This window comes from Periophthalmus magnuspinnatus, chromosome 5, assembly GCF_009829125.3.
Source record: "Periophthalmus magnuspinnatus isolate fPerMag1 chromosome 5, fPerMag1.2.pri, whole genome shotgun sequence".
Classification (NCBI taxonomy): Eukaryota; Metazoa; Chordata; class Actinopteri; order Gobiiformes; family Gobiidae; genus Periophthalmus; species Periophthalmus magnuspinnatus.
In genome coordinates, this window is record NC_047130.1 from 2,649,483 (window position 1) to 2,664,799 (window position 15,317).

Sequence of the window (15,317 nt, forward strand, 5' to 3'; positions counted from 1 at the left end):
ATGTTTTTTGAACAGACAAAGCCTTTATTTCCCATGATAACTGTCTGTATAAAAGCTGTGTAAACAACAGTATCTTTACAGTGTCTAGAAGTATAAACAGGAGTTCACAGCCAGCGGGCGTGGCCAGAGCGTGACGTCATAGGGCCTGACGGAGCTTGTTTTGGAGGAAGTGAAGCTTTAGCTCGTAGCACATTAGCTCCAGAGAAAAAGCCAGCGTCAACCGAGACGGGGCGAAGAAGAGCACGTATCTCATTTGTTTGCCAAAGTGGGAAATATTCTGGGTGTGGCAGTGTTAGCATTGACCACTACCGTTAGTTCCGCGATTAGCTTTTTAGATTTAGTTTGGATTGGACTATAAAACGTGTTGTTTTTTTTACGGGATACGTTTCCCGTTGCATTTAGCTGGTTGGCTAGCCTGCGGTTAGCTAAAGCTTTCAACAGAAGCACAAGAAAAGCCCAAATTTAACGTTTTTACCTCAAGATTGTCACCCAGGTTTGTGTCAATTCATTTTATGTTTCGTTTGTTTTTATGATAGTCATGAATTGAGTCTAATTGTAAGTATAATATAATATTTTCATCAATCGGTTCTTAGCCACAGAAAATGTTAGCTTAAAACACTTGTGTCACTTTTTGGTACACAATGTTTGTTATCGTCAAAGTAACAAAACCCCATTTTAGGCGTACTATACAGTAATGTCTTGAAGCCTGACATCTTAAGATCTTAGTGCAAACTTTGCTCTGTCGAGCTTTTACCCTGTTTTATTCCAGCCTCAATTTGTTTACGATGCATACAAATATTACATTGCTGCCGTTTATTAAGAAAAATTGTTGCTATGGGAGGACGTCGTATTGTATGATAAAGAAGCGTAAATATTAATCACACATGAGGAATATCACTGGGCTAATCATGCTGCCAAGTCATTGTCCCGTTAGTCCTGTGTTGAAACCATGTGACCAGTCCCTGACACAGTGTCATGGGGCGCAGATTATGAGCTGCCCTCCCAGCCTTATGCAGATTTTACAGCTTTAATATTATCTTGGCCAGATGTCATTGGGAACAGTTTATTATTATGTAGTATCCAAAATAACGAACGTCCTCGATCAGTCTAGTGTTACAGCGCTTTCTATTAAGTAGAAATGTGATTTAAAGTTTCGTGTTTGGACTTTGATCGTTAGAGCAAAGGAAGGTGGTTTATTATTACAATGCTCTCTCAGCTGTTTACAAAATGTAAGTAAAAGAATCAGCCGAGTTTTATTCCCTAGTCATGCAGTATACTGTCATGGTCATAATACGTCCTCTTTGTAGATGGTTACTTTTGGACTTCGCACTTATATCAGTTGACGATCTTGCTACTTAATCTGTGGTTTACATGCAAGGTTAAATTGAAGTAGTACATTTTCTCTTTGCAGCTCAAACACAATGACATCACGGAAGAAAGTACTACTCAAAGTCATTATTCTTGGAGATTCTGGGTGAGTGAAAGGAGATCATGTGGTGTGGCACAAGCTCTGGGCTGTGAAAGTTTACTGTGTTTTGTGATTCCAAGGGTTGGGAAGACCTCTTTGATGAACCAGTATGTGAATAAGAAGTTCAGCAACCAGTACAAAGCCACAATAGGTGCTGATTTCTTGACAAAAGAAGTTATGGTGGATGATAGACTTGTCACAATGCAGGTACACACATTTTTTTACACCCCTAAAAATGTATAAGTTAAATTGTTATTGGTGTAAAATCTGGTACATTTTTATGATAATTTAGCCAAATGCTTTATTAGTTTTATTATTAAGTTGCCTTGCTCACATTTGTTTTTCTTTTTAACCTACACCTCTGGCATTTTTTTTTTTTCTTACTTATTGCCTTTCTCCTGTCTGTGCTAGATTTGGGACACAGCTGGTCAGGAGAGATTTCAGTCCCTCGGTGTAGCATTCTACCGAGGAGCAGACTGCTGTGTCCTGGTGTTTGATGTGACTGCACCCAATACCTTCAAGACTCTGGACTCCTGGCGTGATGAGTTCTTGATCCAGGCCAGCCCGCGAGACCCTGAAAACTTTCCTTTTGTGGTGCTGGGCAACAAGATTGATTTGGAGAACAGACAGGTGTGTAAATAAATATATCTCAATTATTTAAACAAAAACATTAGACCTCGTAGAAATGTAAGCTGTTATTGTTATTGGTTTTAGGTAACGACTAAAAGAGCACAGGCATGGTGTCAAAGCAAGAACAACATCCCTTATTTTGAAACCAGTGCTAAAGAAGCAATCAATGTGGAACAGGCCTTTCAGACAATTGCACGTAATGCTCTTAAACAAGTAAGACTGTAACATCACATTGATTAGGTTTTATCATGTATTCATCCGTAATTCATTAATATTTCCTGCCTAATGACTGTTGCAGGAGACTGAAGTGGAGCTGTACAACCCTGATTTCCCAGAGCCGATTAAACTGGACAGAAACGATCGTGCAAAGCCTTCGTCAGAATCATGCAGCTGCTGAGGACTTAGAAGATCCTTTTGGGCACAGCCCTGACAACCCTGTCTTGCCTTGTCTATATTACCTTTCCCATGGCCCACTGTGTTAACCCCTAATGCTCAACCGTACAAGCAGCATCTCAGTCATAGAGAATATTACTCTAAACTCAAATACATGCTGCACCCACTTACACAAAAGTAATTTTCTAGGAAAAAAAAAAGTCCCTTAGCCCAAAGACACCTGGAGGAGACATGATGGCATTTGCTTGTACGATGCTTTTGACTTTCCAGTGTTTCACGTTCAAAGCAGTGGTGGTTTGGGCTAATCTCAGTTTCATGTATGTGCATACCTTGGGTTCTAACCGCTTTTATTTTGATGCTTTGTTGTGGTAAATCTAAGCATAATCTAAACATCGTCTCTTTACATGTGCTTATAAGTCAAGTTATACTACTAGAGTCATTTTAAAAAAAATATTTCTTTTGTAGTGGTGGTTGAGTTCATGGCCTCAAGCCCATCACTGCTGGATGAATGGAGGAAACACTGCAGCCCTCATTATACTCATTTGTGTTGTGGCTTAAACTTGTTTCACTATGTACACTTGTTACCATACCTCACCTCCTTTTTAAATAAACCAATACTTAAGATACAGGGAAACTACAGATTTGGGCTGAAGGTGCATTTATCTGCCACCTGCTAACTAATACATTTGTAGATCAGATTTGCCATTTAAATCTCACAGTCACTTTTTTGCACTTGGTGCTCAACTACAATAGTAAAAGAAATGTTCGGGCATCTTAAGTCACAAAACATGTAGCTCAGGTTGAGTGTTTTGTGTGACTCCAACATCTCCCAGAAAAAGTGTTCGTACATCATTCAAATCCAAAAGAGCATGTCGTTCTACTTATCTTGGGAGAAGAAAATGAAGTTAGCACTATTTTAACTAGTAGTTACTTTACTCTGAAACTCTTTGGAGACCGCTCAATCATTTTTAGAGAAGCAAACAATGTCTCCATATCTGTCTCTGCCATATGCTTGTGTTGGCAATGTAAGTGCTTGACTTTTCTTTCACTGTATGTTTGTATTATGTTGAAAATTCATTATAGATACCATACTGTAAAATAAAAAAAATGGGGGAAAGTACTGGCATTGATCATTATACTATTAATATGATAAATGCATAGCATCTACTTGTATGAAATGTCTGCGTTTCAAGTGACGAGGGTAATAAAAGTCTTTAAAAAGGATGGGTTTTTTGTTCTTATTTATTAAGAAATAAAAATAAAAAATGTACGAAACTGAACTTCAACTGCATTTTACTGTACTTTTGGTTTCTTGCTTGTCCCATGAAGCCATTGATCAATTAGTCCTGCTCTCTTGGCCTCTGTCTCTGATTTGTCTTTGATTTGTTCCTTTCCAGTTTCAACTATGTCTTTTCTTTTTTGTGGAGATCCACCCTTCAGCCAACTCATCATCATCTTGCTGCTGGCTGTCGGCACAGGCTCCTACAGATCAATGAGAAAATTGTAAAGGCCTCAAACAATAACTAATGTTTAGCAGCAGTTAAAGAAAGTAACTTGAGTAACATGACTATTTTTTTTACCTTTTTCCTGTCAAGACACACGGGCTGAAGGCACTCTGCTGTGTTATTGCGAGAGTTATTGACTAGTGAGGACACAGGGTGATAAGTCAAAATATTTTTAGATTGTAGCAGTTTAAGTGCATCCAAGGATTTTATCTCTCCAAAATCAAGCCATTTTCTCACTTCTTCCTCTCCATCAAGGATAGCTGGCATTCTGTAAACAGATGTCACACAAATCAGCTGTTAAAAGAAATAAAGGTGGTTACAATGTCAATACAAACCTGTCATGAATGCCTTCTAGATTGGATGAAGCATTCACTGTGATCACAGTGTAAGTGTAAAGACGTTCACCACCTCCTGGGGATGTCCAGCAGTCAAAAAGACCAGCCATAGTCAATAACCGCCAGCCTGTCCACTCAGCTTCTGTTTCAGTGTCCTGCATAAAAAAGAAAGGGGACACAAATGAGCATGCAGATAGCGCTACATTGAGGGTGTGTTCCTAACTACTTAAACCTGAACTAATAATAATAATAATGGCTTACACTTGTAATGCACTTTACAGGCTTGTAAAAGCCTCTCAAAGCGCTACACTATAGTCATTATTCATTCATTTCCACACTTGGTGATGGTAAGCTACTATTGTAGCCACAGCTGCCCTGGGGCAGACTCACGGAAGCGAGGCTGCCAATCTGCGCCATCTACTACTACTAGCACAGGACTAAACCAAGTCCACCAGAGAGTTAAAACCACAGCCAAATCAGAACATATAATAAAATTAACATGGTTGAACTGTACCTTTCTGTCTAAGAAGATATTACTTTTGGTACGTAAATGTAGACAAAATAAAATAAAATACAAACCTTAAATTTATTTGACATTGTCTCCTTTGACCTTTCCTGGTCATTTGAGGCTGAAGACTGACTTTCATCCTCAGTTTCTTGCTTTGCTCCAACCCCTGTACTCTGAGGGAAGTAGATGAAAAAAGGCTGCTTGTCTTTTCCTTGTCGCCTCCACTCATAAAATCCGTCAGCAAGTATAACACAGCGCTGTCCCTTTAACAGAGGATCCTTTGGGAAGACAACAAAACATTCAGAGTTTGTGTGCTTACAATTATAACATTAACAAATACAATCACCTTATATGTTTTTTTCTCTAATATAGTTTCACTGCGGCAGTTGTTGGTGCTGTACTGCATTTTCTTTGGGTCATTTTCTTTGAACCAATTTGGTACGAGGCCCCATTGCATTGAGGCCAACACGCACTCGTCTACTGGAGCACTCTGAAAGCAAATAATGTGGACATTAATAACAGATTACTATACATTGTTGTTTAATATTTAAGTTTGGTTAGGTAATATGAGAAATTACAAAAATAATCACAACAAATGTAATTCTTAAATACTGATAAACAGCTTGGGAAACACAACAACTTTTTTCATATTGGCTTCATTCAGAAAACTATTCACAATGTGATCTAGCAGATATGACACCACATTCAGTTCATGCAGAAACTGGTCATATAATTATGTGTTACTAAAGTGGGCAATGTTGGTGAAGTGTCTTGCACACATGAGTAGTTCTCGAGTGAGACATGTTTTTGTTAGTAATTCCTTGTATACCTGATCGAAATGCCTTTGGGACAGGAGCACAGGACTGTTGGACTGGGGACTCTTGTTGTAGGACGGCCGGTATTTGTCAGCATCTCCATCCTTCCAGCGAGGCTGCCTCCTCTGTCCTCCTCTGTTCCTGTACGTGCAGGCTCGGCTTACCTCATCAGGGGCCAGTGTACAGGCAGTTCTTCCGCACATGTTTCACTCAGAGCTGTAGTTACCTATCAATACATAACGTAAACCATCACGTCAACATTAGCACATGCTAAAGAGGTTTAAAACAACAGGGTCGTTTTGACTTTACGTAAGTCTTGTTAGTTGTCATTTCTTACCGTTTGAACAGCAGCTAAACGTCATACAGATGTATCCGGTATTTATGTAAAGAGTTTTAGTATTTAACCGGAATCAAAGCGCTCCCAGAGCTTCTGCGAATAGAGATTTGCCCAGACAGAGCGCGAGGGATCACGTGACCATGTGACGTACGGCGGCGTCAACGACGTCTGTCTTGTTCAAGGCAAAATGTAAAAAACGGTTATTGTCCCGGGTTTGTTTGAAATGAGCTCCAACTCCGCAAATCGGTGTCGTGCAGCGTCTTGAACGTGCTGCACCGTTAGATTTGTGACTTGCTCTGTTGTCCTGAGTACGACGGTAACGATGTTATACCAGAAAATGACCTGTTTAAATGTGCCCTTCTACACACTTTCACTGGATAATGTGAATAAAAGAGCTTCTCAAAAGTCCTGACTGGTCAGATGCTTTTTTTGAAGAAACCTATTTAGAGATTAAATAATAATTTTAAAAAAACAAAAACAAAAAAAACTACAAAGTAAAACACGACAAAATCTGCTGTTTTCGAGTCATTTTAATTAAAATATCACTTGCATTTCGATATTAAAACATTTAGGAATTTAAAACATACATTGGAATGCATTTTTAAGTTTTGGCAGTTGGATCTTTACATGATATAACCATAAAGTGTACTTTATATATAAATATTCATCCTCCGATCAAACTCACGTAGTTACCATAGTAACCACTAAACGCGCTTGTATCTGAGTCTGAGCTGATCCACCTGTTTTTAGGAGCGGGAGACACAAAAGGACAAGTTTACAAGTCTAAAAGTAGAGCTGAAACCAGAGGGGAACATGTGGTAAGCTACATCTGACATTTTTAAGTCATTTGAGAACTACTAGGAATAACAGTTGCTCTTTTTCAAAAATGAGGAATTGGGAATGATTCGATTGTGTTCAAAGCCTGATCAACAGTTACTACAGTAAAGGTCATGCTGTTTGTTTAAGCACATTATTTTATTACTCTTCTGATATCTAACAGTTTTTACTTTAGGCCTCTTTGTGCTGCATTGATCATAAAGTCACATTTGCTGACGTTCTTTAGACTAGCTACATTAATTTTTAATCACTTAACAGTTAACACACACACACACACACACACACACACACACACACACACACACACACACACACACACACACACACACATATATATATATATATATATATATATATATATATATATATATATATATATATATATATATATATATATATATATATATATAAATTTTTTTTTTTGATGGACTGATGCATTTTGATATGTTTACTGGCCAATGAACAAGGTGACATTCAAGTGAAATTTCAGTACCCTACTAAAATGGTCTCTTGTGCAGTGACCCATCAGTCATAGTCATGAACCAATCAAGTCCTGAAGATAAAAAGCAAAGTAAGACGACTCTTTCTTACTTATGTTCAGTCTATGTGATTTGAACGTTTTGCATTTCTCATGTTTTAGGTCAAACTTCAAGAATAAAGATCTCCCGTAGATCTGTGCTGCCTTATATTGATCCAACAAGACTGAGACTAGCCAAAATAATAGTGGATCGTGCTGTTAAGGTAGAATAAATTACATAAATACAATGGAAACCAGACAATGGTTGATCTATATCTGTTTTTCAGGCGCACAAGGTTTTCTCAGTCCAGGGCTCCTATCCCATCATCAGAAAAGAACTGAAGGCCAGAGGATGGGTTGAGCGGTACATGCCTGGACCCAAAGTCCATAGACACAAGCGAGAAACTACAACAGCCCCCACCAATGTTGACGATAGTGATAGTGATGGTTAGCACAGAAAAGGTTTCAGATATAACTGTTTCATGAGAAATTCAAACATATGACTTCTATTGTCAGATAGTGTTGAGTATGAAAGAGAACAGGACTCACTCTGCAGTCTTATGGTGAGTAAACAAAAAGTACATAAAGGCATACCAAAGAAATAACTTTGATTTGGAAATTTCGCTTTTCTTTTCTTCTTCCAGTCTCGTATGCTGCGAAATGAAATTATTTATTTTTATTGGACAAATCGAAAAAAAGCCACTGACCCTAAAGACTTGCTGAAAGATCAAATTACCAATCATTTCAAGAACACATGGTATTTCACAACAAAGGTATATTTTGCTCCCCTCAAAGTTTTCTTAACAGCCTTCAGGTCATTGTTGTGTTGTTCTATAATTCTAAAACAATTATATACTAAAAATATATTATTTCTACTGCCATTCACTTTATATTCCATGTGAAACCTGTGGGACTTATTTGGTGGTGTTTGTTCAGGTGGGCTTGTGCATGAACTTGAGGAACTTGCCTTGGTTTGTCTCAGCAAACCCCGACACTTTCTTCCCTCGCTGTTACAGACTAGGAGTAGAGGATGAGAAGCACGCTTTCATTGGTAAAATTGACTTTATAGTGCAGTGTTTCGCATGACAGCTCATTTACCAGGGCATACTTGGAAGAGTTCAGATTTAACAAAAGATTAAATTATGTAATATTTGAGTATAACATTTTGAATGTTTTATAGGCTGATTTTGGACATCAATATCATTTAACATATACAAAATATAACAGTAATAAATACCAGCATAGTGAATTTAATTGCCTTTGTTTTAAAGAATCAGTACTGAAGTTAGCTACTTGAGAAAAAAGGGTTGGGAACCTTTGTCCTAGTGTCTGTATGTAAATGATCTTAATCCTGATTGTGTGCTTGTGCAGAGGGCAGACGAACCGCCTGCTTCAATCTTTTGATGTACATTTTGCAGAAAGAGGAAGCCAATCACAATGACCAAACATTGCAAGGTAAATGGTCAACTGTGCATGCAGAACATGAATTGAATTTGAGAGAAGTAAAAAAAAAATCTTTACAGACAACAGAAAACAATCTAAACAATCGCAAACTCAGTTGCTTCCTGAGATGATTGACTTTGCCCTGAAAGTATGCGAAGACTTTCTGAGCAGCCTGGAACACAGTGATATAGACGGTTGGGAGACAACATTGAAGCCTACTAATGAGCAATGGACAGAGTTCCTTCAGAATTATTATCTTATTGTTCAGTAAGTACATTGGTTTGTGTGTGGGATTTTAAAATGGTGTACTGTTTTTTTTGTAGAAAGGTCTTATCTTGATTTGTGTCTTACTGTTTTTACCACTGCGGTTTGATTCAGTAATGGACTAGAGATCAGGACCTATGATCTGGATATGAATAGCTGTTCAAGTATGCTGCAGAAGCTCAGAGCTGCTTGTCCACAGATAGACATCGATGGCACAGAAAATATGTGGATTATCAAACCTGGGGCCATGTCCAGAGGTAGAGGTAAGATAGTATGGGGTTTTTAAGGTCTAGTTTTGTATGTTGTCATTTTGAATAACATATTGATGGTTCCAGATCACACCACAACATTCTATGGACCAATATTATTTAATACAGACAGACAGAGGGCAAATAAAATTAATATGGTCAAAATCATATAGTCACTTATAGAAATGAGCAGGTTCAGCATTTGTGCGTCTGAAAACCATCACTTATTTTTATTACCATGAACACTGCACTTACAAATTTGTTGCTTAGAGCGTTTTTTTTTTAGTGTTCTTCAGTTTTCTTCCTTCTGCCTTTAGGTATTTTATGTGCCAAACGTTTGGAACATATCCTTAGGGTAGTCCACTGTGACCCAACAATCATCAGGGACAACAAGTGGGTAGCACAGAAATATATCGAGAAGCCCTTTTTGGGGCTTGGAACTAAATTTGATGTGCGACAGTGGTTCTTGGTCACAGACTGGAACCCTCTCACTGTGTGGTTCTACACAAGATGCTACTTGCGGTTTTCCACACAGCCTTTTTCGCTTCATTCAATGGACAGGTGAGATGAAAGGATTTGTGGGAGAGCAAACGGCAAGGTGAAAGCATTGTACACCATTACGTCTAAATAAAAAAATCTTTTTACAGCTCAATCCACCTCTGCAATAACTCTATCCAGAGACATTTTAAACCCTCTGAGCATCGTCATCCAGATATCCCCAAACACAACATGTGGTTTGATGATGAGTTCAGGGCCTTCCTCATGTGCCAGGACAGAGAATACCAGTGGGAAACTGTGGTAGTTCCAGAGATGAAGAATGCTGTTATTTATGCATTACTGACAGCACAGGATGACATGGAGCCATGCAAAAACACATTTGAGCTTTATGGGGCTGACTTTATTCTTGGTAGGAAGTTTAATTTAAATTCTATACTGCTTCTAATTGAAACATTTACTCTTACTTTTTTTTAGATCATGATCTGCATCCATGGTTAATAGAAATCAACACCAGTCCCTCCATGGCATCATCCACTCCAGTTACTGCTCATCTTTGTAGGGCAGTGCAGGAAGACACAATACGGGTAGTGTTGGACCAAAGAGCAGATCCCACTGCAGATACAGGAGACTTTGAGATGATTTACTGCCAGGTCATGGAATTTTCTAATTTTTCTTTTGACCTGATAAGTGTAAGGAGGTCTAAACCCCTTAAAGTTAAACGTTATATTTTGTGTTTAGGCAGCTATAAAAATTCCTTAATATCTGGGAGTCAACCTACTTGTAGAGGGTACCAAGATCAAAGGTCCATGCCTTCTTCCGCCTTATTTCACCAGAAAAGACAAAGAACTTAGTGCTACAGATAAAGTGGAAAAATAAATCTGCATGCAGCTTACGTTTCTTTTTACTCTTTATTGTTTTCTGGTAGTAAAAATAACTTTGCTTTGTGATGCATGATACCACAATATGTCTTTCAGCAGTTTTAGCAGTGGTACTCAATTATAAATCGAGGGGCCACTGCCAAATTTGTCAAATTTATTTATGAAAAATACTACTGAAAGTACTACTCACTAGTTACTTTACGACATAATTTAAGATCTATCCACACTAACGTGAGTATTTGTGATTAGTTACTTCAACTTACTTGCCACCCCTGGATTTTAATCAAAAGTGTCCTAATAAGCCTATAGCCTATCAATCATTTATTGTGGGGGAAGGTTTTCAATCCCAACATTGTATTACCCATATAACAACATTATTGAGCATTTAGTATCGACACAATTACCCAGTGGATGTATTATGCTATTGCTCATGGAGAGAAACTTCACTCGACAATAACACCTGACCTCCTCTAGAGGGAGATATTCCTCAGTCTGTGGTGAACGTGCACAGAGGAAGGCCACACCGGAAACAGCGCGCGCAGCAGATCTGCAGCAGAAATGGCGGCGTCCGTTTGCCGAGTCGGGAGCACTGTGGGTCGAGTCCTCGCAAAAACACGCAGTGTAAGCGTTGCTTCTACTTTTCCATATTCTCGGTAACTTTGAGAGTACTCTATTTGTGGAAGCTGTTGTTTAGATCGCTGGTTACGATGTAAACATCGCAACATGAGCCGAGAGTCAGCCGGGTTGAGCTAGCCTCCCTCGAACACAAGGTCAACTATAATATCAGATTGTAGAGATTTTTTGTATCGTGTCTTGTTTAGTTATTGTTTATTAAAGTGACATACTCACTGTTGGGTTTGTGTTTTATTGTTCACAAGGTCAGCAGCCGTTATATTTGATACATGTCCTCGTTTGCCCTCATGTGACACGCTATGAGCGTTAGCTCCTATAAGTCATGTTTAGTAACAGCGATGTTGACTTTGTTTTAAAAAAAAAAATAATAATAATAATAATTAATTGAATGCAAGAACAAAACATTGTAGTGGTTAAGATGAAAACCACAATCTATTTTAATTCACTGTTCTTCCATCCCATCGTGACCTTTTTGCTCTTGCTTAACATGCTATATTATGATCCTTGTAATATTTCTATTCAGAAAGACTACTATTACATGTAATGTATTTTATGATTAATACATGCTTGTTTTTGTAGCCGATCCTATTGTCTTTGAGGCGTGGACAGGCATCTGTCAGTTATGCCCAAAGTTTGGTCGGTGCTCCTGAAACCAGACTGACGGCACTGGACAATGGCCTAAGGATTGCATCAGAGGACACAGGGCATGCCACCTGCACTGTAAGAACTACAGAAGCTCAAGGAACTAGAATCATGAAATCCATCACAGTAACTTGTTTCTGTGACAGGTGGGGCTCTGGATTAGTGCTGGCAGTCGCTATGAAAGTGAAAAAAACAATGGAGCTGGATTTTTCCTGGAGCACATGGCTTTCAAGGTAAGTGCTACAACTGGATTACTTAAACTTTATCCAAATCTAAATCTACTTTCTACATATATGTTGTCATAGGGAACCAAGAAACACTCTCAGTCTGCACTGGAGCAGAAGGTTGAGTCCATGGGAGCCCATCTGAGTGCATATACTTCCAGAGAGCACACTGCATACTACATGAAAACACTGTCCAAAGACTTGCCCATTGGTAAGGTTGTTTTAATATTTATATGACAAAAAAGACCAATCATGTCAATAGGCTATAAATAAAACATTTTGCACCCCATAGCGGTGGAATTGCTGGCTGATGTTGTGCAGAGCTGCTCACTTAATGAGGCTGATATCGAACAGCAGAGGACCACAGTGCTTCGTGAGCTGGAGGAGGTTGAAGGAAACTTACAAGAGGTGTGCTTGGACTTACTCCATGCTACAGCCTTCCAGGGCACTCCGTTGGGACACAGTGTACTAGGGCCTTCAGGCAATGCCAGGTATGTGGGCTTGCACTTAAATCTGAACACTTTCTCAAATGACATTTCCTTTTTTACTCTCCATCCTTATGAATAATGCTTGAATTTTCCTAGGAGTCTGACTCGTCAGGACCTTGTGGATTACATTAACAGCCATTACAAAGCTCCACGTATGGTGTTGGCTGCTGCTGGAGGTGAGTTCACTTGATCCTTAATTAAATTTCAGATTGTCCAGACATTTCATTATTATTTTAATATACAGGAGTAAGCCACGAGGAGCTTGTTGGATTGGCAAATTCTCATTTAAGTGGAGTGTCATTCGAATATGAAGGTGATGCTGCTCCAGTTCTTTCGCCTTGCAGATTCACTGGAAGTGAGGTAAGATGCTTTGTTTCAGATAGTTTCTTGGTATTTAAATCTATATGATTATTTTCTAACAATTTAGTACATGGCAGAAGTGATACAAGTAAATGGTCTAGAAAACACGATTAACATTTTTTGCGTTGGTCTCCTTCTCTTGTAGATTTGTATGCGTGATGATGCTCTTCCTCTGGCTCACGTTGCAATTGCAGTGGAAGGTGCCAGTGCTACCAGTCCAGACATAGTACCTCTGATGGTGGCTAATTCAATCATCGGCAGCTATGACCTCACCTATGGGGGTGGCAAGGTGGCTATTATGCATTATTATTGTTTTAGTTTTTCACCATATCATCCCCTTTAAGCTTTGCCCTCTTGAGGCTCTTGATGCCTTTAGTGGCCATTATTGAGGGGTAAATCATGGTCCTCTCTTAAAGGACCACTGGGTCAGTGGTCTCACCACTCACTCTGGACCTGTCGGGAGGAACAAGATTGCTTACTTACTTACTAAAAAGACTTTATACCAAAATGCACAGATGACACTCTCAAGCATTTTTCCATACACACTGCAGTATCTCAATGTGCCTCCCTTTATTTATAGTTAATAACCTTTTGTCTTGTTCAGAATCTGAGCAGCCGTCTTGCTCGACTATCGGTGGAGGAGAAATTGTGTCACAGTTTCCAGGCCTTCCACTCTTCCTACAGTGACACCGGCCTGCTGGGTATTTACTTTGTGACGGATAAGCACTGCATTGAAGACATGATGCACTGGTCTCAGAATGCCTGGTGAGTGTGTACGTGGCGCAGGGAAAAGTATAATTTTTATAGATATTGCTAACAATATATTTTTTTTTTTTTACAGGATGAACTTGTGCACCACAGTGACAGAGAGTGATGTAGCCAGGGGGAAGATTGCTCTCAAGGCCAGTCTGGTTGGACAACTAAATGGTTTGTCATTTGCATTCTGATGAATCAAAAGAAAGAATCATTAAGTGATACTCAATGGCTCAATTTCATATTTGTAGGAACAACGCCAATTTGTGATGACATAGGCAGACACATTCTTAACTATGGCCGTCGTATTCCTCTGGCTGAGTGGGATGCTCGAATTGATGTAAGTTGTTCTCTCATTATTTTAACCCTTTTAAGGACTGAGCACACTATAGACCAGTATAGCTCGCCTAGACTTTAACATGATTTGTATGGCTGAAAAAAGAATGAAAGGAAGTATCAGAATATAGTGCATTTTTTCACACAACTACCTCTATTTTACATATCCATCCATATTTTTTCTTTGACGCATTGAATAAGTAACTAAGAAAATCTCCACAGCACCTGCGCTCTCATTCGTCACCTTCGAGGGACAACGGAGGCAGATTACCATAATAATAGCCAAATATTTAAAGAGCCCTATGCCTCTGCTTTGAGATGCCGTTTGAATTTAGATGAGAGCACAATTGGTTGCAGAGTTATGATAGTGGAAAGTCCGGAACCGCGCTCTATCGACGACGATATTTACTGTTGCCCATTTAACCAACAATTTGTCAGCTGATTTTTACAGACATTGAATCCCCTTAAGCTTTGCCCACTAGAGGTTGTTGATGCCTTTAGTGGCCATTATGAAGGGGTAAATAAAAACTCTCAGAAGACCTCTGTCAGTGCCCTCTCCTCTGACTCTGGACCTGTCGAGAGGAACAAGATTCAAACTTCTTAAAGTCTTTTGAAGCAAAAAAAAAAAAAAAAATCTAATGAGAGATTAACCTCAATCGTTATTTTTAAGGCTGTGACCCCCAAGATGGTACGTGATGTCTGCACCAAATATATCTATGACAAGTGTCCAGCTGTTGCAGCTGTTGGTGAGTTATTTTTAGTTATTCCAAATATGCCAAGGTGCCATGACATGTGATTTTTTACATGTTTTGTTATCTTCTGTAGGTCCTGTTGAACAGCTTCCAGACTACAACAGAATTCGCAGTGCTATGTACTGGCTTAGGTTTTAAGAGGTTTTATTGTTTTGCTCCCTCTGTTATTCTCCTCCTCTAGTCCAAAAATTATATTGGAAACATTGGTAAATTATCATAACTTTATCTACAGCCACTAATCCATCTTCAAAAGTTAAAATCCATGTATGCCTTTAGTCAAATGTAAGGCAGGGCAGTGTTTCAGATGTCCACAATGAAGAGGCATCTATGAAATGTCACAGTACACCTATCCATTTATCAAAGGAGGAACAGTTTATTTATGACTGTAATGTTGTTTGTCCACTATTGTACATACAGAAGCAATCAGACAAAAATAAAAATATCCTGACATTT

General features: G+C 38.9%; 4 protein-coding genes across 4 annotated transcripts; 3 read left to right on the forward strand and 1 right to left on the reverse strand.

Annotated features, from left to right (window-relative positions):
- Nucleotides 1–121: 121 nt before the first annotated feature.
- rab7a (RAB7a, member RAS oncogene family) lies at nt 122–3,713 on the forward strand. The gene is made up of 6 exons (XM_033967197.2): nt 122–493; nt 1,412–1,474; nt 1,549–1,675; nt 1,880–2,098; nt 2,183–2,311; nt 2,397–3,713. The coding sequence occupies exons 2-6, from the start codon at nt 1,422–1,424 to the stop codon at nt 2,493–2,495; spliced, it is 627 nt and encodes a 208-aa protein (XP_033823088.1). The 5' UTR covers nt 122–493; nt 1,412–1,421; the 3' UTR covers nt 2,496–3,713.
- Nucleotides 2,938–6,102, reverse strand: hmces (5-hydroxymethylcytosine binding, ES cell specific). Its single transcript, XM_033967196.2, has 7 exons — nt 5,992–6,102; nt 5,669–5,880; nt 5,186–5,329; nt 4,911–5,117; nt 4,332–4,486; nt 4,072–4,264; nt 2,938–3,973 (listed from the first exon to the last, which is right to left on the reverse strand). Exons 2-7 carry the CDS (start codon nt 5,855–5,857, stop codon nt 3,785–3,787), a joined length of 1,077 nt encoding a protein of 358 aa, XP_033823087.1. The 5' UTR covers nt 5,858–5,880; nt 5,992–6,102; the 3' UTR covers nt 2,938–3,784.
- A 702-nt stretch (nt 6,103–6,804) lies between these two features.
- LOC117370812 (tubulin monoglycylase TTLL3-like) lies at nt 6,805–10,674 on the forward strand. The gene is given in 14 exon segments (XM_033966350.2): nt 6,805–6,809; nt 7,347–7,399; nt 7,469–7,569; nt 7,633–7,792; nt 7,862–7,908; nt 7,990–8,118; nt 8,282–8,396; nt 8,717–8,800; nt 8,869–9,055; nt 9,167–9,315; nt 9,618–9,861; nt 9,948–10,207; nt 10,273–10,448; nt 10,537–10,674. Coding segments are annotated over 14 exon segments (1,848 nt in total).
- Nucleotides 10,675–11,186: 512 nt separating this feature from the next.
- On the forward strand, nt 11,187–15,317 carry LOC117371496 (cytochrome b-c1 complex subunit 1, mitochondrial). Its single transcript, XM_033967195.2, has 13 exons — nt 11,187–11,297; nt 11,889–12,029; nt 12,098–12,184; nt 12,257–12,386; nt 12,468–12,666; nt 12,760–12,839; nt 12,908–13,023; nt 13,169–13,312; nt 13,628–13,788; nt 13,865–13,950; nt 14,028–14,116; nt 14,783–14,858; nt 14,938–15,317. Exons 1-13 carry the CDS (start codon nt 11,235–11,237, stop codon nt 15,000–15,002), a joined length of 1,437 nt encoding a protein of 478 aa, XP_033823086.1. The 5' UTR covers nt 11,187–11,234; the 3' UTR covers nt 15,003–15,317.